The sequence below is a fragment of the Opisthorchis viverrini genome (assembly GCF_000715545.1).
Source record: "Opisthorchis viverrini unplaced genomic scaffold opera_v5_4, whole genome shotgun sequence".
Taxonomy (NCBI): domain Eukaryota; kingdom Metazoa; phylum Platyhelminthes; class Trematoda; order Opisthorchiida; family Opisthorchiidae; genus Opisthorchis; species Opisthorchis viverrini.
In genome coordinates, this window is record NW_008751660.1 from 4,247,014 (window position 1) to 4,272,617 (window position 25,604).

Genomic DNA, 25,604 nt, shown 5'->3' on the forward strand with positions numbered 1-25,604 from the left:
CAGTTACGAGTATGACGGACCGTCGTTGGATATCACACATAGTCGGAGCCTCATTTTCATCGGCCCGCCTTGATAGTGGCCTGGTGTTTACTATAGGTAGCAGACATAAGCGAGGGCGCGCACAGTTATGGGTATGACGGGCCATCGTTAGCGGCCAAATTAGGACACCGCGCATAGTTGGGGCCTAATAATCAGCGTCGCATACAGGCACTGGCCTAGCAGTTTCAACAGGTGGTCAAGGTAGTCAATATTTCGTACAATTTTGAGTATGAGGTCCATCGTTCGCCATTAGACTAAGCATGTGTGCATAGTTTAGGCCTCGTGTTCATCAGATCGCATAAATACTGGCCTAGTGTTTATCATAAATAGCAAAGGTAAGCGGTAACGCGTACAATTACAAGTACGACAGATTAGGTTGGATTAAGTTACCGGCTAATCAAAGCCGCACACGGATACGGAACTAGCAGGCACAATGAGTAGCAAGGTTAAGCGACATCGAGTACAGCGATGGGTATGACAGGCCATCAGATTAGGCTATCACGCATAGTTGGAGTTTATTTTTACTGGCCCGCATGGACACTGGCTTGATGTTTACTATAAGTAGCAAATATAATCGGTATTGCGTATGGTTATGGGTATGAAAGACCGTCTTTGGTCATTGGATTATGTGACTGTGCATGGGTGAGGTCTCATAATCAGCGTTGCGTAATAATCAGCTTATTCTCTTGCTGTTTACACAGCTTACATTGTACAGCATCCCCATTTGCGACTACTCTGTATTTCTGCTCAATATATCACAAGACTCTGGGACTAGCGTCTGACGATGGTTTCTACTCTCGTGGATAGTGGTGTGGTATTGGCTAAGACCCGTTGACAAGAACCGCGATGAGAAAAACAAGCTATTTACAGCTTTTGAAAGCGTCGAGCATTAACATTCAAGCAGTGTAATTGACAGGAAGAAAATGCATCTTATCTGGGGAGAGTCGACAAAACTCTCCCCGGAATAGCGTAAATAGAGATTGTTCATTCAAGCTTTCGTTAATCAGAAAAACTGCTTTAAAGTGTTTGACTAGGGAGGAAGTGCCAGTGTTGTTTGTGAGGACACAAGTTCTTTAAGCCTATCAGCTGTTGTAGTTTTCGGATGAATCATATCTCGGTGGCCGGTGCTTAGCACTGACAACCTATTTGTGTGGCATTTCTATATTTGTGCGCCAACCGCTTTTCATTTGTTTGATCAAGGTAAGACTAAATTAATGAGACCAGTGCTTCGCGTCACTTGAACTTCCCTTGTTTATCTCGAGCTCACTTCATACGTCCTTATTTTGGACCATTTCTTTATGTAATATACGTTGTCAATATTTCATGGTATGGCGACTGAACAACACCAACACCATTCGTTACAATGGAGGAAATAGAGCGGTGCAACCAACCAGTCAAGCTCGAGAAGTTCAAACCACAACGCATTGCCAATCAAGGCCAGTGAACAAAGAAGTAAAGTAGAAGGCGCTGGGATGACGAAACAAAACAAGGGAACGCAAACCGAAACTCAACAAAGATAAAAAACAGACCAGTAGATTTGAGAAAAGTTGTTACCCCTAAGTGGTCAACCACGTTGGAAGGTCACAAATAGACTTCATATGCTATGTAAACGCACTCGGACAGAGAGAATTACCCACCCAACTGTGCGCTGATGATGTCTCCTCGTACGGTGACAAAACGTTTGCAAGCCAGGAACACTTGTAGTGTTAAGTATCCCGATACAGAACTTTGAGTGACGCGTAGGTTCAACAATCCCGAATATCAAAAGGAAGAATTGGGTTCGTAATTCTACGGTACTATTACACAAAGGGCAAGCAAATGTGTACAACAAACCTCAATTGTTAACGTTCGTGGCGTCAACACGTTCACAAGTCTATCACTGACCGGCACAGCGCAGTGTCAACGTCCGCACACCAAACAACGGCGAGCGGAATGACGGCTCGGAAGCGTGGGTTGTAGCCGTTCCTTCCGACGACGGTCGCGTGATTCTCACTGGACGTGCGATCACGCGGAGCCCATGTGAAAACATGTCAAGGCAGGCCCAGCAAGCGAGACACGAACGCACTTGGATAAGTAGGTCAGCGGCGCACATTCACGCACAGACACACATGTCAATGTACAGGTGTCAGAAAGGACGGCCTCTGTGGCAAGGTGAGTGGCGGGTACGAATAAGCAAAACAACCGGAGAACAAAAGTACATAGGCGGAGTAAGCAGATGAATGGGGGAATTATCATAAGATCAAGTTAGATTCAACATGTAGTTTCCTGTCTGAATTCTGGCCTCAACAGCCTCACTTCCACTACTACAGCCATACATGATCGCTATATTGAACTACAGAGTGGCCATTCAAGTTCAAAATGGGCTACCGAAAGATGCACCCCGGATAAGACTCTAGAAGTCATCTAGTGGTAACCGAGAATAAGAATTTATTAATGTTATGGGACAGACGTGCCATAGCGAGGGGCACACCTCTCAGGAAGGTTAAATTCCTGAAAATAACCCCAGAATGCCCGGAACCTAATAATGTCCTAAAACCCCACCAAAATCTCACTGAGGAAGCCGACAAGTATGCGGGCCAGTCTATCACTCAATCAATTCGGAAAAAGCCGATGAGTGTTCAGGTACGCCATAGAAGCACGACTGACTATGATAAGTGTTTAAGCATTTCATAAAAGCACGGTTGATATTAATGGGTGTTCAATGAACGCCGATCGGACAGCCTAGATCAATGTCAAACAGTGCCTTCTAAATAGCGCGAGGGCATTGCAACTATTGTACTTGCTTGTTTGCACTAAACCTGTTGCGGTTCTTGTTGACGAGTCTTTTTTCCGGCACAAAGGCAGTGGGGCGAAACAGCGATTAGATATAACAACGCCAAAACCATATCAAAGAAAACACTTACTGGGATTGCAGACGTGAATGAAAGGCAGAGGAAACATAATACAACACAGCAAGCGTTTCAACCTGATGTACACCGAGAAACTAATTGGTGCTTACAAAAGTTTGGTACAAGTGCGGAAAACCTCAAGTTTGACGGACAAAGATGTTAATAGCTTTGATCATTAGAGAACACAAAGTCTTCTCGGAAATGGTTCATCACCACGAAAGCTCCACCTTAGCTCTAGCCTTCATTCTATATATGTTCACTTCACAAGAAACGAAGTCACCATTTCAGGTAAAATCTGTTAACATGAATATGAAGGGTGAGTCGTGTGCTGTGAGTGCTGATAAGGCATCAGTCACACGAAAGTGTCAGATGTTATTCAGGTTTCATATGTGATTTCCATAGATGCGATTGGTCGAGGAAACGGTACAGGTTCCAATAGACAGCGGTTCACGTCGGCTAGTTGCTGCGCGATTGCTGGAGATGGTCTGGCGTTACTTGATGCAGGCGGGATGATTTCTGTTCAGACTTTTTTTGCATTTTAGAAAGATTATGTGCAAAAAGCTGTTCAGCCCATTTGAACTTGAAACACGCGTCACTCAAATGAATCGCTTGTGTATGGATGCAAACATGAGTTAATACAGTGGCCGGGTAAAACATACATCTGCGTACAATGGAATCCGTGGAGGGCCTCAATACAGTTATGGGCCAAGTCAATGCTCCAAACAGTATTTACTATACTATGTGCAAACATGAACGAAATACCAACCAAATTTGGCGAAGGTCTACGCTGAGTGACGCGTTTGAATTCAATACCCCAAGACTGAATAGGGACTGGAAAAGTCAGATTCCCTGACGCACTTGATAGCATACCGCACACTAAATGAACGTTTGTGATGAATTTTTATTTGGTAGAATAAAATAACGTTTTTGTTGAAATTTACCGTTTCAGATTATGCCTGTTTGCTGGCATGACTGGGATGCGGAAAGCTCATGCGAACCTCAACGAGAAAAACTTGAGACATTTCGAACTTTTAAAGAAGACCACGAAGCGTAACTCACTAGGCGTTATAACGAGGCAAATGGGGGTTTCCAACCATACACTTCCAGGTCAGAGCATGAGGGTCCTCTTATATGCATATTTCGCTGATGTAGTGATGTCGCCGATTTCAATGGGAACAATCATAGAGGTAACCATCAGTATAAACCTGAAGAGTTGCCTAGCGCTGTAAATAGTAAGTGGACAGGTTTGAGGGAAGCTAGGTCAACATAAAAGATCCAATACTTTTCTATAGAGATGTCATCCTGTCAATAAGGCCAGTCTGCTGAAAGGCCAGAAAGAAATGTACATCTCTCTTATCCCTATTGTTAAGCATTAGCCGTGACTGCAGGTTGAGCGGCGCTGTCTTTTCTAAGTGAAGGCTAATTCAGTTGTTGTTCAGCAGCTTACGGTCAAACGGTTGTGTGTGATCGCGCCGTCGAAACTTCGAGTTTTGTCAGAGGAATACCGCTGATTATTACCAAAAAGGATGAAACAGCTATAGAGTGCTCTCCAGCTTTCCAGCACAGATGGTCTTTACTGACAGGACGAACTTTGCAAAATCTCCTCACACTATCATCGATTCAGTATTTTTCTGTTTCCAGTAAATTACCAAATCACCACTTCCAGAAAGGAGTCTTTCTAGTTTAGCGCTGTGTAATTTAAAGGCGTCTCGGAAAAGGTTATTCACAATGGTGCTTTTATCAGATTTCAAATTCACATCTCCACCCTTTTCCCTATTCAACCGAGATTTCAGTAATCCAGATATATCGTTATTTGTTTGTGTCCGAAAATCTCAGGAACTATTTTAGGAATCAGTGTTTAAGGTTGAAACAAAAGAAATACATCTGTGGTGTGCTGGAAAATAAGTTGTTGGAGCATGCTATAAACACAGAGGAGCTGCTCGCTTCAAGATTAAACTGGTTATGAACGCTTAATGTTTTGGCTTCATGGGAAGACCGAATTGTAATGCTATCACTTCTCCGCTTAGTCACGACATGCAGTATTCACAAAATGCATTGGGGCAGAACGTTCAAGTAGAAATGTAGCGAGTGTCTCTCTCCAGCTCTACACCAAGAAGAAGCTGGAAACTCGCTAAAATTTGTTTAAAATTAACCAGGCGCATCGACTGATGGCGCATGATTAAGTTCTGGTTTCTGTAACCTAACAGAACATAGATTTTAAATGTTAACATGGCGGATGTGATGGGTGTAACTCTATCTACGTTGGAGGTCCGCTAGAGGAGTGCAAAGATCCACAGTCAGGAACCCCATCAGTGTATCCCTGTTTCAGTAACCCTGAACTATTTGTGATCCTTATATGACTTTTCGTGCACATTTTGTATATTGTGTGTGTATGGCTACCTCCATCGAATCCGTTTTCATTGATTTGGTAACCACAAATGTGTGTTTTGTATCCTATATGTGACGGTTTAACAATGGTCCACGTCTATACCCATCAAGATTGGTTTTCGTACTGCGTAAGTGGCTGCGAACTCTGGGACACACTGTTTAACTGGCTGCCTACCTCACATCTAGCAACAGAGGTGTGAGTTGGATTCAGTAAGCTGCATGTGTCAAACAAGATACCAAACACATGCCGCTCGTATGGTTGACAGAAACTGACAAAGTTTCAGAGGGCTTTCTAAAGATTGAAGCATTTCGGATTAGGCGGGCGGCCCTACTTTTGATCGCATTTTGATCTGCTGGAAACTTCCGAGTTCTTATAAGCGAAAGGATCCCATAGCAAACCAAGACATAGTGCTTGTACCAACATGCATCATTCAAATATGAACATGACCTTGTGAACTGTGCATTGAAAGCAGTAAACATAAGCACTACACACCGGACTAGATTCTTCATAACATATCCGCTCAACGCTAAGACGTCATTGCAGATTCAGCTGGTACACCATGCCTAGAGCTGGCGCGCGGTTGAAACGGGTACAAACATCATGCCAGTGTTAATGTCATACGACAACTAGTGAACGGTGTGTGATGGGATAATAAACACTGGGGCAAGCCTGGAAAGTGACTTCACTTGCAAGCAGAGAGAATGTAAACTTACTCAGCGTCGACAAAACTGAGAGTAGCTACGCGGAGTATTAGTAAATGGGGGAAATGGGTGGATGTAAGCAAGGTCATTGTTCGGGCCAGCTTGTTTGTGTGAGGGCATTACGAGGAAAAACAGCAACAACAAATAGACAAACAAAGCTGTAGACCACTCATGAGAGCAATCACAAGAATATACATCAATGGTGTTCAATTCGAGCACACGGCCGTTGCGTGCATGTTAGTGGTGAGGTTTCAGCTGCCACAAGAAAGAGAAACGCGGGATCACTGGGTCAGAGTAGTCTATAGAGAGCCTCCGACAATGCTTCTCTTTGAACATACTAATAGAAAACGCCGTATCAAATTGAAACTTTAGCCTTGACGAAAAACTGAGAAAATCGCATCAAAATACTGGCTAGTTGGGAAGAGGGTCACCTTATCTCCTTTAACTTGCAATAGTTGTAACAATACACAGTCCAAATAAGTGGACGGAACTACATACCACCGCATCGTGGAAATGCATTTTTAATGCACCTTGCCGGTGCGCAGTGAATGTCGTAGCCACAAGAACCAATCGCCAAGCTACAACTTGATTACATCGAGCGAGAACCGAGCTCTGTGAACGAAGGTCAAAACCTCATTCCAGCTGCTGTATTGAAATTTAATCTCAGCGGATTTTTAGGGTGTGGCTGTATCCTCAAAATAATTTCCGATGTCCATTGAGTTTGTGAAAAAGGCATTTTGGTTGTAGAAAGTTTTCTGAGTAGGCATGTGACGAGGACCATGGTAACGATCCCCACCAGTGATGCAACTATAATAACCGTTGGAATATCTTCACATAAAAAAATGAATCTAAAGCAGCATTTTAATAAGAAATGGAGGTAATTTTTGTATGCTTTGTTGTGTTTACGGTCCAAATGGATTTTAAAGGCTTGCGCGACAGGAACTCTGTGATGGTTAAAAATTGGGAATCGAGCTCAAATGGGCGTTTCAGGACAACTCGTATAGAACACTGTTTAGTTGGACCTATTTAAGAGGAAACATTTGGTAACTGTGACAAGTAGCGGATATCGGATTTAAATCCTAAAAAGTCCACAAATAGCTGGAGGAGGAGACAAGGCCAGCAAGAATGTGAAGTTTAGGAGGGTTGAACGGCACCACGATGGAATGCTCAAAGAAAGACCACCGCCTACTATAGTGGGAGTTCCGCTTTAGTTTGCAGAAATAAATACGCCCTTGATAAATAACTTCTGTACTGAACTATGAAAGATGCGCGAAACAGTCAGACTACTCAAATCGCAACGGGTAATAGCGATGGAGTGCAAAAGCATTATTGGACTTGGCTATTCTACTGGGAGGCTTGTACAAGGGGATTCTCAGGTTCCATCGATTGGGAGCAATTTTCCAGCAAAATTTGAACGTATTCGGGCAATGTTAGGTTATTTACTTGTACATATTCTTTGAAAGGGATATTTATGACCTGTAATCCTATAGGTTACGCAAATTTGCAGAGTTTTTCCCGCTTTAGGGGCCACTCATTAGGAACTTTCCACGAAAAATAATTTTTTTCAATAGCTAACTTTTTAGTAGCAAGTTTTCCCTTCCATGCAATCCATAAGATCTCTTGCAACGTTTTAATAGGAGACGAATTCTAGTGACAAGAAGTATGAAGGAATAAACAGACCGCCAGCTGAGTCTTTTTAGCGTATCCGTTACTGTGTGGATATAAAACATAAAAAATATATTCATGTACACGATTGGCACCACAGTGAGTCCCATTGGACGGATCAGTGCGATTCATCAGTCCCGTTAATTAAAAGTTCGATTGTAATGGACTATGGACCGTTTACGCATGGATAAAAAATGTCTAACGACTTGAACAATGGTAAAGTCTTACAACGGTCTAATTTCGCGTCATGGTAGAAGGCGACAAATGCTCTACGAGTGATTACTAAGTGCACGAGTAGAGAACGAACTTAATCAAAAGTCAATTCTTGGCAAGCGCAGTCAGATGACCATGGGTTTGATGAAAGGTTACTGCAGAAGATGGGATAGTTGGAAAAATCACTCGATGCATAGAATTCTTCTAGCGCAAAGCCTCTATACAATCAAAGGCTGAAGAAAAGTACCTATATTTTAATTGCAGTTTTTGCAACACGGTCTTTTAAACGCGACTAAATTGCCTCAAGTGAGGTTCACAACAGGACAACTACACCCAAATGTCTTGCTTGAAACTCACCCTAGGCGTACTCCTCACTCGCAAATTGAATTCGGAATTCCTTATTTGAAGGGAGTAAATATATTGTGGCCGATAATATCAAGTAGCAAGTCTGCTTACTCGATAAAGCTGCGGAAAGTAACTCCTAAATAGTTCTTCACTGAGCGTGATGGGTAGAACGCGGGATTCTAGAGTAATGACAGGTTGCGCAGTAGTTTGGGTGGAGATTCTGGCGATGAGGTAATATCGAATTTGGATACCCAGTTGATAATTGAGGTTACATTATGTTATGATGTATTCGGAGAACCAGTGGTCAACCGTGTTTATTCTGATTTTCTTCATGAATTTGAGTGCAAACTCTGACCAGTTTCGCCGCTCCAAAATCTGCCTACTGAAAGTGCTTCAGTGGCCTTGTTTCCATCATGTAAATTTTGGCAGGAACTGCAGGGAGGGGCAAAATTTTCATCAGGAAATTACTTCCTTTACAACGTATGTAAAGAAATAGAAAACTGTATTCTTCGTAGTATCCTTCAGAGCCGTGCACCACATCCAAAATATCGCACATTGTTGAATGTGTATCAGGTTTTGCGGCTGTTTAGTCCAGCATTTAGGTGAGATTCATTTTACTGTGATGCTAATTCCAGATGGATTTTATGCAGGGCCATCAGAACAAAGTGCTGCTAGGCAGCGTAGATCGAAATATTTGAACAAGCACGGAATCTTGCTATCAATACACAAAACTACCAAGTATAGGTTTCACACTGGCTTGTCCATGGTACTCTTTAAGCAATGCCTACAGTTCAGTGCAGTCCGGGATTTACGATTCAACTATTTTTCATGTTATTCATTAAGTCTTGATCTGCCTCCGCTAACGGACTACCTCGTCAAACATTTGACCCCCCCCCTTTATTGTGAATCTACCCTGTAGCGTTTCTGGAAACGTTTCTCTCGATAAATTGGTGTACTGGTGAAAAGTGTTAGCGAATGTAATAATACTTTGAGCAACCAAGCAATTGCTAAGGAGTTCAAACAGCCACAGGCTATTCTTGACACCCGCGCTGCTCACTGTGATATCAGTAAACTCGTAGTTGATGACTGGATGGTATGCAATTATCTCAAAAGCTGTATCGATTCGCGCTGTGTTATTTTTATGACATTCTGATCCGGGATCCTTTGAGGAGCCCCGAATTTGACTTTATTTTAAGATGTCATGGGTTTTTATGACAATGTTGCTCTGGGTACACTGGATAGGGTAGTCATTTTTTCACGGTTTTGGAATGCAGAAAAATAAGTGGCAGGTGCGATCACCTGCTTCACCCGGAAATTGAATTTGTTCTTACGAGAACCGCGAATCAAGGTTACCCTTCTTTCGGCAAGTTGATGTGTTTCTACACTACGGTTGCCAAGTGTAACCTTGTAAACCGTGGCAAAACATAAAATATATAGACATGTACACGATGTGATGAATAAATATGCATTAATGAAAGACCCAATGGAATTTCTCATAGCCTAGACTGAGATATTACCTTTTAGCTCCTTAGTTTATTTCTTTTAACATCAGCGCTTGATTGAAAAACGGTACTCAGACAGGGCATTTGATGACTTTGTAGAATTGTGCTCTTAAATAAGCCTGTTTGGCGAGAAAATCGTCTTCGTTGTAGCGGCTCAAAATGCTAGTTATATACAAAAATCAATGATTCGATAATTGGGGATTTTATGAAAGATCTGCAAATGTCTGGAGGCATCCATTAGATAAAGTTAGGTACGAACTATCCGGAATTCAAAGTTGATGAGTCGGATTCTAACTTTTTGACATTGCTGTACAAAGGATCAAAAAATCGCGGGTGTCAAAATTAACCTAAAGACAGAGATAAAACAGAGCAGCTAAGTGGATTGTATGACGTATGGGTACAAGAATTTACCGTTGTTGACAAGAATGAGGAGGACGACCTAAACGTCGTAAGGTGTTAAAGTGAAACAATGTACCATTAAGTACGCCAGGACCAAAGACTGATTTTCCGATGGAGTCTTCGTGTATGCTACGGTTTCGAAAGAGCTAGTTCCATCCGCTTGATAATGATCATTTATTCTCGCCACGAGTTGGCAGGTAGTTAGATACTCCCGTGGTGTCTTCAGTATTAATCGTGAGACTGTCCTACAAAATGTAGACCTTTGAGTTTGATTCATAGTAGTGGCGAGTTGGTTGCTATTCACGTTTGTGCAAATTCTGTGTAAGCCACTTGTCGTTCCCGTGCATTTCTCATAATAGGTGTATCTAAAAAGACTTCTGATGTGCACATTCTGGTGGTGCATTCCAATATTTTAGTAAGTGACTGGATGAGTCTGTATGTGCCCAAAAATATTTGTGTCTTTAAAAGATGGTAGCCCATCGAAAGCGGGAATTTCTTACGCTTGGAGGCAAAATTTCTAAGTACGGATGTCACCGAAAATACCACAAATTATCTAAACACTGCTCATGATACTTAGGTGGTCAAATGAATGGAATAAATCTTCATTTGTCTCTGGATGTGACGGTGGTTAGGGTCATTACTCCAATTTTCAGATCCAAACTGAAGGTTTGTACAATTTTTGAGTTATACTGATGACGTATCTGCTTGTGGGTACATTTGTTTCATTAAAGCTGATTGAATAACGAGGAATGCTCTAAATAAGAACCCCCTACTGAGTTGGCTGACAGGTTTTTAGGGTTTTCACCAATTTACGTCTACATATCACACAGGAAGCAGTGCGTCCTAGAAACCTATAACTACAAAGATCTAGGAAGAAAGTTTATAGATTTTTAGAGTAACATGGAAGACGTTTGCGTTTAACCAACTTTAGAACGGTCAATTTGTAGTCTACGTCACGTTTGCACGATAATGACTGAGAGTTCTATGCACTTTAACGGAAGTGTTGGAGGTGCTATTCCGAGAAATTTTAGAGCTCTTGAATACCGTTTTACCTTTTGATATTAGAACATGGGATGCTTCCTACACAGTCAGCACCGCACTGGATAAAAGATTTAGCTTAAAATTCAACTTGTTCTTGTAAAGTAAAAAAATTTTATTCGTTCCACTATGTGTCATGTGAACACAAATGTTACAAAAGTTTGCAACTTAGGAGCCAGCCATCAGGGCGCCTCATCTAAATTTCTAACTCCGTTGTCATCTACTGCAGAGTTGTGTCGGAAAGCGCATTTCTTCTGGTCTCAGGAGTTACGTTTCCTCGTTTACTCTATCGTAGTAAAAACAATTTCATAGCCCAAATTTTTCGACCAAAATGCCAGTGTGAAATTGAGCTCCGACGCCAGTTGAACGATAGTTTCCCATTAGCTCTGGCCTGAATGAAATTTAGCAATAAGTCCTCGATATCACGTGCAAAGCGAGTAGTTCAATGGAGAATTTCAAGCTCTTCTAAAGTAGATCAGCTGGTGTCCAGAATAGCGCATTGTTTGTAGCCGTCACAGTTAACCCACGTGCATAGTAATGTGCTAAAAGCTTGTTTATTTTTCACTTTGACAAATTCATTCATTCATTTGTAAATTAATTTGGTTATCGCAGGGGACTCAACTGAATCTCTTTCTCTTCAACTGTGTGTGCTGCCCCCTGTTTCACTTGGTATGATATTCGAGATATCGCAGCATATTTTCATCAAGGAAACTATTCACAAGGTTGCTGAAGAGTTTTAAGTTTCGGTGATTACTCCCAACTAGGAAGTAATCAAGCAATGAATGGTTTGGACAACGGTAACTTATGAGTCAGCCTTGGACTTTTTAGACTTTATGGACTTCAGACGTCCTTCAAGGGTACATTAGCGCCAAGACAATTCCGATCCATGCGTTGACGGTGGGGAAACCGCAACTGGCAAAAACTGATACGTCTGCAACTACAATGCTAAATCTGCTTGTTGAAAATTAAAATTTGCTCAAGTGAGCTGCTGGAACAAAGGACGTAAAAGCCATTTCTAATCATTTATGCAAACGATGCTGTTCCGATGTATATGAAGACGTCCCAAACTATGAACCGTACCAGTAGAGTAGATTTCGTCGAACACGGTCATCAGTAGAATGAGTGAATTCATGGTCCTGATGTGATTTGCTGTCTTTCACTTCATTAAGCCCAAATTATTTTCTAGGTTGAAAAATAAATGCACAGGACACATAAGTGGGCTTGAACTACACACATTTCTGGTAAGGTTGACATTCTCTTTAGAAGACAGCCTCCGCGAATCAAACTCATTTATGAGATTTCCATTTTCAGGTACTGTTTGCCACACTGCGAGTGTCAAATACTTGCGAATTCTTTCTTTCACCAAAGGCACATCAATACACATGTTTATTAGCCACAGTCTTTACCACTGGTTGTCACAGCAGTACGTTTGAATTAGGGATGTATCTGTAAAGTTCCGTGGACCACAACGAATTATGCAGCTTAATGTGCTGTGAGAAAACTCAGAATGGTTCACGAAACTCGTTAAGTAGTTCCCAAGATATCGTTATTAGAATAAAGTCTGCAGTCTGCATAGACGGCCGTGCTAGTTTGCTCACTTCTATGCCCTGAGAAAATTTATAACAGAGTTGGGCGTGCTTATGATCCATTTCCGTGGACTTGTGGAAATTCTCTTTATTGTTATGTATACTAAAATAGGGGCGCTACCCTTGCAAGCCACAAGAGGCTAATTCCACGGAGTTTGTATCTTCGTCATCAGTCCAGGGCAAAATATATTTCGGATAATATTGTCGTTCCCAAATAACAGTGCGCAGGTTTGACAACAACAGACGAACGACTGAGCCAACAAAAAAAACGGTGACGTAATACATCACCTGTCAAGTTGTAAGGACGCAAAATCCGCGAAAATAATTGAGTTTGGGGGAAGGAAAATATGGATTTGTTGTGCTGAACGGGATTTTTTCCCATTTAAAGTCATTAGCGGCCTGAGTTATCTCTAATGCTGAAAAAATATTGTGGATCGATTGAACACATAATAGTGCAGGTATACAGCAAACCGCCGTTTTGTTTGTGGATTGCTAGTTTGAGGTTTTGCCTGAAACTGTGGACCGAGTTAAGTAGCAACACCAAACGGCAGCTAAGAATCTATCACGCAAACCTACGCAGTACAGCCATGATTATATCTGTCCAAGAAGGTAGGGTTAGCCAGTTCAACAAGAGAACGCAGTGAGTTTTATTGTGTACTTGGACAAGTGGTGATCCGTAGTCCATTATATGAAGGTACGAAACTGGCCAAATAATCGTCTTTACATCAAACCGGTTAAGTATAAGTGGGGCATACTTACACACGTCTTACACAATGGTAAGAATGTCTATTACGCAATTCTTTGTTCGTAGCTGACGTGGAACAGTAGATTAAAGGCGATAGAACTCTCAAATCAGCTGCTCAGTCAAGGCATAATAAAGAGCTCCCTAAACGTTTCAAGGCGTAAAGTGTAGATAAATTCACGGAAACCTCCATGTATGTGATAAAAGCCTTTGGTAGTCTTGTAATTGTGCAATGTCCAGTTTCCGATAGCTGTAGTCACGTTTTTAACAATGCAATGTGCCATTATTTTAAGTTTTTTGAGGAGTTTCTATTGTCATACATCCATGTGACGAAAATTTGTTCCACTTCACAGTGATGATGATATTGTGAATAGCGAGGATGTTACCCTTGTCACCTTACGTCGTAGAACCCACTTACTATGACTTTTTCTATAGTTTGTTTGAATGTTCTCGACCCATTCAACTGTCGGCGATACGGAATTACGCTGATTTTTATATGTTTATTGCGACGGACTTGTGTACGAGAAGATTATTTCACGTGCCAATTTACCTCAAAGTGCTCCTTTATGCTGCTTTTGGCAATCTTGTCACACATAAAAAACCCAAAGCCAGCACAAAGCATTCGGTAAAACTTTCGTCCAATGCAAGCTATCATCCCTTTTAAGAGAGATACATCTGGGAACTTGGACTCGCACTATTTACATCCTTCAATTTAACGTGCGCTAATCATTTCTCCTGGGTTAAATGAATTCACAAATCCTCATGAGAAAGCCAGCCCAGCCCTGTTCACAAGTTCTTTCCCTCAAGCTAATTCCTCTCTATCCTACCATTCTTGCCTTTTGGTTAATAGCACTACTTCGGTTACAGCATCAAGGAGTGAGCCAGCTGTGAATTTAGGAGAGCAGCCGAAGTACATTAGCCAAGGTTGATGCGTCATACTATCCAGACTGTTTTGGTGCGGCTTATTTACTTTTCGGACACCATTTTAAACCCCTTATCATCAGCATTTCGAGGCTTCCGAATAACATACCCAACGGGACTGAGTGCTGGATCGCCGTTGAGTGCATGCTGATCTGAAAGATTTGTCTACACATCAGCATCCGACGTCGCCATTAATCGAATCTTGAGATGTATGTATCTACCGCTGAACATCTGCAATATGTGAAGCCTCATTGGTAAAAATATCGAAATTACCAGGGTCGAAACCATAACTTCAGATGACACACTTTCCACCCAAGTGCAGGAGATAATCTGCAACCAAATTGTACGCGATAACTTGTGCCAACCGTGTGATCTCGAATACGCGAAAAAGAGCTTTTGCTAGATCCCACAAGATAAAGTGTGGCGAATCGCTTGATGAAGCGTGCTGTTGTGTTCCTAACCATGCAAAAGACCACCTGAATTGCGACTTAAAAAGCATGAAATCAGTTCTATCAGTTAACTGTATCAGCTGACCTTGTTACTTTCACAAGAAGGTAGCGGAAATAACTGTATAATTTTGCTAAACTGACTGGCGGCCTACGCTTAAGTCCCGGGGTGAAAATATCCATACAACCTTGCCGCAGCAGACAGATTTCACTGACGGTTTCCAATAGTAACAACCACCAAGAGTGAGCTTTGCATCAAGCAAACGTAAAAGCCACCAAAGCATTTACTGTCTGGGAGTGGTGGTGAACATTGTAGCTATAACTTCATTCCAGCGAAAACTTGCATTAACGTACACTAAAATGAAAAGCATACCGATATTTCAGCCCACCTAGTGGACGTCTTGCTTACATCTTGGGAAGCGTCGCCTGTCGAGTTCAACGTTCCCCTTAAGATAGTTTTATTTGTATCGAGAAGTGTGTCATGTACGTTGATAAGGTAATATCATGGCTAAAACTTTTAGGTCAGGAAGGTGATATTTTTGGATTAGGGGAACTCAAACTTTCAAAGTAACGATCGAAGCATCCTCAATTTCCAGGATCAGCCCTGTACGTCAGTTGCCAGTCATTCTACATCCACTGAAGGATTTGTCATGGTAAAATGGTCAGTTAATTTCTCATATTCCTTCATGTTGGTCAATGAGGTTCTCTGAGATGGATATAGACAAAGATGTGCAATGAAAGTCGAGCACTTGGAATGCTTTGAATCCTCTAGAAACACACTGCGTTTCATTATACGTCAGGTTTAAGTAAATCCAGGGAGAATAACTGTATAAGGTTAATTTACTTTAGATTCCTGATATAAATGTGTGTCGTTCTACCAAGTCACTGTTCAGTTGACAGTAGAAATCACTCTACAAAAACTTATGTTAAAATCAGCTGCGGCCAAAAACTTCTCGTCACTCATGACGTGCGAATTTCGGAATGATATTTGTACGTGATACTGTTGCGGTTTTATAAAAAACGCCAGAAATTTCAGAATGCTTCCCTAAGTAGGGTTATGAATGAGAAATGATCAAAATGAACTTTTTACCACATGGTACTGCGGAGATCACGAGTGAAAGGCAACCTGCATTTATACAGCCATGCCTGGTCACAACTCACATAGAACTCAGATGGAATTTACCGGACATGCAATTGAATTGTATGAACCCAATTCTCACCAAACGGCTCACAGAAAAGCTCATATCTTGCCCCAAAAAGGGACCAAAACGCGATCTGTTGGACTTCACAATGCAAACAACAGATTCGGAAAGTGACGTCAGCCTTGTTGAAGTTACCATATTTAGCTATTTTTACCTGGATGTTAGAGTGAATTGCGTAGCATAGTCCAAAAATTGGATGAAAATTGGACGTTTCATTACCAATACTATGTCTAGAAACGTACATTTTGCGCTATTCGAATCCAAATTGACACTGCTGTCTCGTGCGAATACGCGTGCTACCACAGCGAGCAACCACGAACGCGCAGTCCTACAAACAGCAAAACATGAAGCTATTCTCATGCTGCCTGAAGGGTTTTACTATAATGTAAGCTTGAGCCATTGTTAGGCCCTTTACAAATATAGGTTCATTGGCTGTCACATGCGACCCATCCTGCAGCTCCACCGTAGTGCTGATCCTGTTTAATTGAAAAGGTGCTACACCAAGCCTGAGATAGCTAATAGATCAATGACATCGAATTGGGAGAATATTTGTTCGTCTTCACGCCAACCAGTGCCGTCAAATGTGGCTCTTGATGGTTAATTGATGAAAGACATTTTCAGACTGCAAAGCACCTTTGCTGAACACCGACTCCAATCTTCGATATGCTTGGTGCTTTGAGCCGAGATCAGTACCGATGGGAATTTGGAAGGATTCGTCAGGAGGACCTTTTGTTTGATATTGTAAATCCAACTCATAGCTGAGGGTGAAAATAGCCTTCGTAGCCTAACCCATCTTGTAACGGCACCAGCAACAGTTGTCACTAGATGGTGATTTAGTTCTATAACCATCTTAGGAATCGTTGTAAAGTAGCAAGCTCCGCGGAACAGATAATCGAAAAAACGGCAAGTTCAAAATTTACATCTTTAGACCATTAGGAGTCGCACATTCACTTAACGTTTCTGCGGGTTATTTGAATTGATAAGATATCATTGGCTGGAATTTGTCTTAAAAAGCCCTCTTGTAGTCTAACATTCTAGTCTATTTTTTTGTTACATTACCTGGGTTAAATGTGGACTTGCTTTGGCCCCTCGGATACAGATCAGTAATTTCGTTGACGCCTGTTGCTTTGACGAGTAGGTAGACAGCCCTCACTTTCAAGCAGACAAAATGACTGCTTGAAAATATCCCCCAAACAAAAGTTGAGTGCACTGGATTTCACGAGGTTGTTGGGGTTTTTAATGACGGCGTACGTTTCAGGTGTATTTCTACTTTTATTCCCGAGTAGTACTTTTGGAGGATGTGTCTGAAGTCCGCTGTACGCAAGTCAGAGAACTAGGTCTCCTGGCCCGGAGAGCATTACTACACAAAGAAAATTGTTACTTTCCTGGTTTTTACTGATTGGACCAGAATAATAAGTTGTCAAGTGGTGAGCACTAATCAGAAGGTTGGAACGATGCTGCAAGATGGCAAAAAGCTCAGAAAAACAAGGCCCCACACTTTGTTAGGGAGATGTGTGGTCGTATATAGATCGGTTTTGTAACCTGCTGGTTAACAGCTACGCAAAGTTGAACCAGGATGAATCGCCCACCAATTTGTCGTGCAAGTGGATTTCATTTCCTCTTGCGTGTAACAGAGCAGAATGGTGCCACCATTATAGCCATAGAGTTTCCTAAATGACTGCTGTTACAATTACCGAAAAGTTCTTCAGGGTAGCACGGCACCCTACGACCCTATTCCCACTTACACTGTGAGTAGCTAAGGTGCAATCAGAGGAAAAGAAGCAGAGACCAAGGAAATTGAATCGCTTTCGATATCCGAGTTTATGGAGACATTTTTATTCATTGTGTTGTTGTAAGCAGCCATCTTTTTCTCGTCCTCGCACTGCAGCTTCGGGCGCTTTTGTAGCGTATTCACGGTGCCTTATCTTTGAAATTGTTCGCCCAGTTAGTGCCATGGGCCCCATAAACGGGAAGCTTACTGAGCAGCAAAAACAAACAGAGGGATTCCCTTCGCAATGACAGAAATTATTCTCTGTGGTACATAAGGAGGAAGATTTATGTGGGGTAAGGCGTTTACCCTCAAGAAGTGTTGTGAAAATCTGAGCACCAGGATACTGTGAATTCCCTTAAAGTTATCCTGCTGTATCCGGAAGCTCACAGACGCTTTGTCCAAGAGCGACTTTAGCCATTTAAACAAGAGTGGGCCCCATAAACGGGAAGCTTACTGAGCAGCAAAAACAAACAGAGGGATTCCCTTCGCAATGACAGAAATTATTCTCTGTGGTACATAAGGAGGAAGATTTATGTGGGGTAAGGCGTTTACCCTCAAGAAGTGTTGTGAAAATCTGAGCACCAGGATACTGTGAATTCCCTTAAAGTTATCCTGCTGTATCCGGAAGCTCACAGGCGCTTTGTCCAAGAGCGACTTTAGCTATTTTAAACAAGAGTTGATAAACAATTATCATCCAACAGACTTCGTCGAAAGAGCTCTTCATCCACCGAACCCAAACACAGTCGAGAGATCCTGTATTGAGCCAACTGACACGCTGCGCACCAGGTACCGGCAGCGCAAACTTGAAAGTATTTGCTGCGTACTCTTCAGCTTCATCACCCGTACAACTTTCCAAATGGACAGCAGACTGCCCAGACAACTGGTTTACTCGAAAGATCAGCTTAAACCCGGTGACCGTATCAACTGTATCCAGAAGGTTGATCGTACCTATTGCAACTGCGTCTATATTGGGCAGACCAGCAGGCATTTGAAGGATCGAATCGACGAACACAAACAATACTGTTGAACCACTCCGACAAACGCGAGCAAGCTGAACAAACTGGAGCATTGACTGAAGATCATCGGATCGACTCGGATAACCTGCATTTCGATGGAATTTTTTTATCTCATCTTTCGGGATCGAGAAAACTATAGACTAGTTTGACAGCTGAGCTTCAATGCACTGGAAACCTTTGTTTAAAGTCCATCTAGTTTCAGTTCCAGCTTATTTGTTTGCTAAACAAAAAAAAACAACATTTTTTTGCAATATTCGCATGTACTGAGGTTGACTCCCTTCTCGAGTTCACAACCAAGTGCCTCCGGGCGCGGATGATCCCACTTCGGGGTCCTTGTTATCTCAGCCTCACGAACTTTATCGTCCGGTTAATGGATGATGACCGATGATGCAAAATCTCGAACTGCGAAATGCTGTGTCCTCGTCAGTCTCTCAACTTGTCGCAGACAGTCCGACCAACAGGTGTCCTATTGTACGGACTTATGCAAGCTTTTGGATTTCCGATAGTATGATTTCGCTCATCAGCTGAACTAGCACTCTGATTAAGGCAAGTTTCGTCCATACGTATGTCGAGCCTGTGAAAAGTTTGTGCATCTTTCGACCGTCAAACATTGCATAGTGCCGTTGCTTACTATAGGTCAGGAACAGCCCGCTGAAACCCATCTTATCTCTCAACTGCACTCAACCTGCCCCGCTCTGTTCATTTTGACAGTGCGCTTGCTGATCGCAGTGATGCTAAGCCATATTCTCTCAGGCGTGAAACCCTCTCAATTGAACTTAGGTGCATTTTTATGTTCCATAGTCAGATAGAAAATCCGCGTGGATCTAAATACTCTGATGATGCTACATAGACGGTGGAACGCGACTTTTTTGGTATGTGTCCAGGAACAAAAGGAGAACGCACAGAATTACATAAGCATAGTAGCACTAGTTGTGGAAGTATTAAGACTCCCAAATCGAATTCATTGTATCCCAAATGGCGGTCTACAAAATATGCTGGGATATTGAGATTTAAAAGGCTCAAACTGATTTCCTAGATGTTCAAAAGTGATGATGGAGAAGCGTTAGTCAAGACATCACCCAATCAACTATCAAGCCTGTGACAAAATCTTTTTTAGTTCCCAACGTATTTGATTGATGCATGACCTTCTGAATTTCACCCACAGTTTTGTCGAATTCGTCCTCCAAGATGTACAGAGTTCACGTCGATCAGCGAGATTAAAGTTCCTAAAAATTCTGAAGTGGCCTTCCAAAAGATATGACAGTTTTTAAAAAGAATCCCCCGCCAAATGTGAGGGTGGGTGAAACCATAATTTCGCAGTGGAATTACATCTTCAGTAGTACTCACCAAGTTGCAGCCAAGTTCCGTTAGCCAGGCCATTAGCAAACGGATAGACTTAATGTTCTTAACAACATCAAATGGGTTGCGTCATTGCAATTACCACAGTGTGATTGGTTTATTGTGTGATTCATTTGAAAAATCAACGATGAAGAACGTTGAGCATCAACGCTCTATGTTGTTTTTTCCTATGCGGTGCGGCCAACTCCACAAATGTATGAAGCAACGAACTATCAGAAGCACACGCTATGCTTTTGGGTCAGTTTCTACTAACAGAGGTATTTTACTACTGAACATCATCTCATGGAAAATTTCGAGTATATATTTGACTTTTTCTATGCGGAAAAATTTTCATCCACTGATGACATTCAACAAGCTAGCAAATATCTTGAGTAAACACGAAATATTGAATGACATAAATCTGGCTACTGGTGACGCGAACAAAGAGAATGGTCCAGTATTGACTCGGACCCTCAAAGTCACAAATTTTCACATAAATATACCTTATGGCCAGTCCTCGCTCCCCCGCCCCTGCCGGGTCTCAATGTTTCACAAACCCAGCTGAGTGCATTTTCAAGTCCTTTTTAAACCTGGCCTAACAGTTGTTATAATGTAAAGGAGCAAAGGCAGTTCATCCCATTGGTGGTGAAGCTTTGTCGCTACACTAAAAAACGAAGGCCACATAAATGGTTTCACCGTCGGTAGTCGCTTCATCTGCAAAACCTTGACAGACACACGAACACTGTTACTGGATTTCGAGGTCCGCAGTAGTAAGATTTGACAAAATAACATCCCCGGCCATCCTCACCTGCTAGTTTTGACTAAGTCGACCATCGTAGTTTCCTTTTGCAATACATGCAAGTGGGAACATGCATCTGCAAACAAAGAAACAACTCCAAATACGTTAGATCCGTTGGCTTATCCATTCTGGTAAGTTCATAATCTGTAAGCAAAATTGACGCAATTGCATTTATTCAGAGTTTGGGTTTGTTTGTTGAATCTACGGGATAAAACGTTTAATTCAAACCACTATGGGATTGTTCTTTTATGGCATCATGATTTAGAACGATCTCGAGGATACTGGGTCTTCGTCAAAGTAAGGAAGTCCCTCTTACTTTTGGCGATTAGCATATTCTACCTCCTAAACTGAGCCACGTACCTAGAGAAAAATGTCAGATTTGAAAGACGACCTCTGGGTCAGTGCAGAGTCAAGAGGGGAGAAACTAAGTATTACTTTGAACGATCAGATGAGTTGTCCTCTAAACCACTTCCTTCATTTCTATTTCAATTTATTGACGGACCGGCTACAGAACACCAGAATAAAAAGGGCCCTTTTAATGCTCACAATCTAAGTTGTCTCGGGTCACTGGCCATCAAAGTAACAATGCTGCAAAATGCTTTTTTATCCGCATTAATACAAGCTACCTTTTATCTTGAGTTTCAGTCTAGGTGAGTTTAAAGCCCTCCCAGGATAATTAGCTTTCATTGTTTCCACATATAATAAGGTGTTTGGGAGAATTCCTACTTTAAATTGATGAGATGACTTTGATTATCGTCCTCGAATTCCTTCGTAAATTTAGAAAATAGAAAACCACTCGTCCTCATTCCAGTATACTCAGAAGAGGGATTTTATGTATTCTACATATATCAGATAGACGATGAGTCTAATGAGTTTGCTGAGTTATTACTACAACCCTTTTCAGTTTATTGGGAACAATACAATTTTGGTGACTACCCTTCACAAAATTTCTGGTCTATGTTTCATTAGGGATGACCAAGCTATACAGGTAGAAAGCCACATTTAGAACCCATGTTCCCATTGACTTTGAGAATCGAAGAAGAAATTTTTAGATGGCGCAGTTAAGTTAGAGTCAAACAGGCCATAATTGCACATATTTCCCAGCCAATTTAACATTATCTAATTATCCGTGAGTAAAAGTCACGTGAATGCATGTTGGCGACGAAACTTTAGGGTTATTCAGTTAATTCAGGCTTTATGGAACGGCGGCTAAGGGGTCCGTCCTTCCACATACCCAAAAATGAGGCTGGTTTTGGTGAGCCGCTTACTTTTCTGTCTTTCACTTACGGACTAACATTCGGGTTTATGAACGGAGGTTTGCTTTTTTATAAGCTACCTAGTGCATTTGTGTAATGTCTCTGTTTGGTCAGTTAACATGGTCTTACAAGGAACGTGAAAGCTTATGGGAAGTGAACATTGTCAGTCGTGCTGCTTGTCTGTCTGTATTTCCATTTCCACTGTCGCTGCCTGCTCGATCGAGCGCGAGTTGGCCAATCACATGAAAGAAGCGTCGTATGTGTATGGAAGCAAGGCTATTGTAAACCTTGCCCATTATTTTATCAACATTCCCTAAACTGGTGTTCAGTGATGCAGTCAAACGGATTACCTCACGTGTGAATTTTCATTTAAGAAATAACTAATGACTGAATTGTGATACCTTTACATAAAACATGAATATCTGCCGTCGGATATTAGCAAAAATCCTGTCACAGCTGTGTACAAGACAGTGATCAGACCAAGCAGCTCAAACAAGCACCATTGCTATGGACCTGTCATCGACCTCAAAGATGCAGTGTGACCGATATATGGAAAAATCCGCATGCGTGACAACCAGCGAGGCTCAGCTTACAAAGTTTAACTCATTTGAGTCCGCCCTTTCGATTACCAGGAAGAATACATTCCGAAGCAAAAGCAAGCAAGCTCTGTGCAGTAGCTTCCCTGAAGGTTCTGATTCACAGGCTCTACCCACAGCATTCATCGTGACGACTGCTGGGCACACATCTTCAACGCACTCTCAAGCGTCGTCAACTGGATCCATTAAATCCGTATCAAAGAAAGAAAATTCATCAGGAAAACCAGGAAAAGATCGTGGATGGAATGCAACTGGAACGCATTCTCAATCGGGTCATTCGTCTTCCATAAGTTCGGAAGTTAGAGAACGGCTAAAAACGTGTGTCTTGAATAAGCTAAAAAGCCAGGAACAAGAAATTCGAATTTTGAATGGGGACTCATTAAGAACGGAAGCGAAAGGGCTGGATGTACAAAACACTCCTCTCAAGATTAGTTGTTCGACCAATCCCGCCGATCCAACTTTCGGGCAGCTGTCACCCAGTTCGCAAAACCAGAAAACAGGAACTCGGTTAGAGTTAAAAAATACCGAGGGCAACACAAAGAGTTTACCAAATGAAAGTTTATTTACAGATATAACCCACTCCAGCCTAAACTATGGAAGTCTACAGTCACATTGTTTGGGATCGTTCCCATATGACAGAACGCACAATACTCCTCAGAGGCACTCATGTAATCCTAAGTCTGGTGATCATCTACGAAAGACCATGTCTGAACCAAGTCTAAAACCGCGCGGAACCGCAGTTTACCGACACCGCAGCCGCATTGAACGTAGGCATTTAAATGCATCTTCAGCCACTGCTGTGGCCGCTGCGATGGCTGCTTCGGTTGGAATGAATGCTGGTACGGAGTTCAGCACAAGCCTTTATCAGCAGCTTACATCCAATGCGAGGCAGAGACAAATACATTTATTGCAGAAAACAGAGTCGCAACCGATCGATTCGGATGTGCGCATGGATACGTCTGAAGAGGCTAACATAAACTCGGAGGAGGTAAACGTAAACACATCGGTCGAAGCAGGCGGAGAGACTGTCTCTCCAAATGCCTTACTAGAACTCCTCGCTGCAGCCTCTGGAATGCTGAACACCAGCTCTGGTGGTCTGGTTTCTAATCTGTTTACTAATGCCATTGACTCCAAACCTGAAAGCGATGTAACCAAGGGTCGCGCCTCAAACAATACTACAAATGCCATTTCCCCACCGGGTATTTTCCCCGCGGAACCTAGTGATTTTCGTGCAAGTCTACCAAATCTGACAAACGCCACGCCACTTCGGGTAGATCAAACGAGTTTCCAAGCAGACTATTCTGATGCTAAGTTGAGAACACAGCCACAAAAGCCAAATGAAGCCAGAGCACGGTCATCGTCATCGGCAGTCTCACGCACAGAAAGCCTACAACCAGCTGTGAGTCATAAGAGTTCGGAAGCTGATGGTAGTAAACCAAGCCATCAGGCGTTCCAAAGGAAGCATCATACACTGGGTTTGATAAGTCGAACTCGGTCCGCCCCACTGGGACTTGCTGGCAGCGGTAATGCTATGAGGTGTCTTCCTGGTTATGGAAACATCGCTAATCTTCTGGGGTCACTAACATGCAACTCCTCTGCGACCTCTGCCGCCAATGTGTTGGCGATGGAGGCTGTCACTTCCAACTTTGAGCCGAATAGGTCGAGTAAAGAAGACGGTGAGGTTTTGTCACAGAATAGTATGGACCAAGAACAGACATCTAATGCAGCGCAGCAAGGCACTGAGGAACCACAAAGAAGTAAAGCTGTGATGCAGTTAAGGAAGAAACTTTTGGAAAGGTAATTCTTTTAACCATATTCATAAGACATTCCTTTAAGTAGTATGGTATTGCCATAAATTTGCTGGCGTTAAGTCTTAAATTGACTAGTTGTGTCCTCTCTGGACAGTTGTTCTACTGAGCCTGGCCAATCCAGGCTTGTACTTTACTGAGTAGGGTATATTTATGGAGTGAGTTAGGGTCCAAATATATGGCGTAGTTTTCCTTCAAAATTTACAAACAAATGTCCTGTCTGCCCAGACGTTTTTTTTGAGGAAATGATGGACAGAAGGATATATGATAGTAAGAGATTGTCCACTGTTATGAACCGAGAGAAGTCAGTCGGATGTAGTCTAGCTGCTGTGTGACAAAAATCATCAAACTAATCTGAATATGTAATCTAAAGTCACTCCCCTCGGGTGGTGAGCACAGGTCAGTACAACCTGCCAATATCCAAACAAGCCTTTGTCGGACTACACGTTTGGGCAGCTTGGGTTACACTTGCCTAGAAAACGTGATTCAATCTATGGTTCCCTTCATAGTTATCTCTTAAGGGGCTATGGGGTCAATGTAGCCGGCTACGAGCATACACTTCATTCTCTTAAAGGTCAACATTTTACTGATTGCAGATCATGCCGTAAACGACCATATTTTTAGTAGTTCCGTATGCTTTGCAATCTGGTCTTTTAGAATCTAATCTTGTATCTCAGTGCCATTGTTAACTGAAAATGAAGGGACGAATTACCTCTAAATTATTCTGGACTCAATTTTTGCGTCTGATACCTAGTTTAATCACAGTGATTCGGGAAAGGCAAACTCAGCAACAAAGTGAATAAAGGGTGGACGAAGTATAAAAACTTCGATGTTCTTCTCAATCACCGAGGACAGGTTTCCGAATTGACGGTCGGCATCTAAAATTGGTTTATGTGTTGAGACCATAAGGTCGAACTAGAGATCTACTGTGTTGAAAAGTTTTT

The 25,604-nt window shown here is 42.1% G+C and overlaps 1 protein-coding gene across 1 annotated transcript in view; it reads left to right on the forward strand.

Moving 5' to 3' along the window:
- Positions 1-22,763: 22,763 nt before the first annotated feature.
- T265_00467 (hypothetical protein) overlaps positions 22,764-25,604 on the forward strand; it is a gene marked incomplete at both ends in the record, with an annotated part of 33,837 nt that continues 30,996 nt past the window's right edge. The window contains one exon of the mRNA XM_009164240.1: positions 22,764-24,649. Coding sequence (XP_009162504.1) covers positions 22,764-24,649 — 1,886 coding nt within the window. The remainder of the gene's footprint in view (positions 24,650-25,604) is intronic.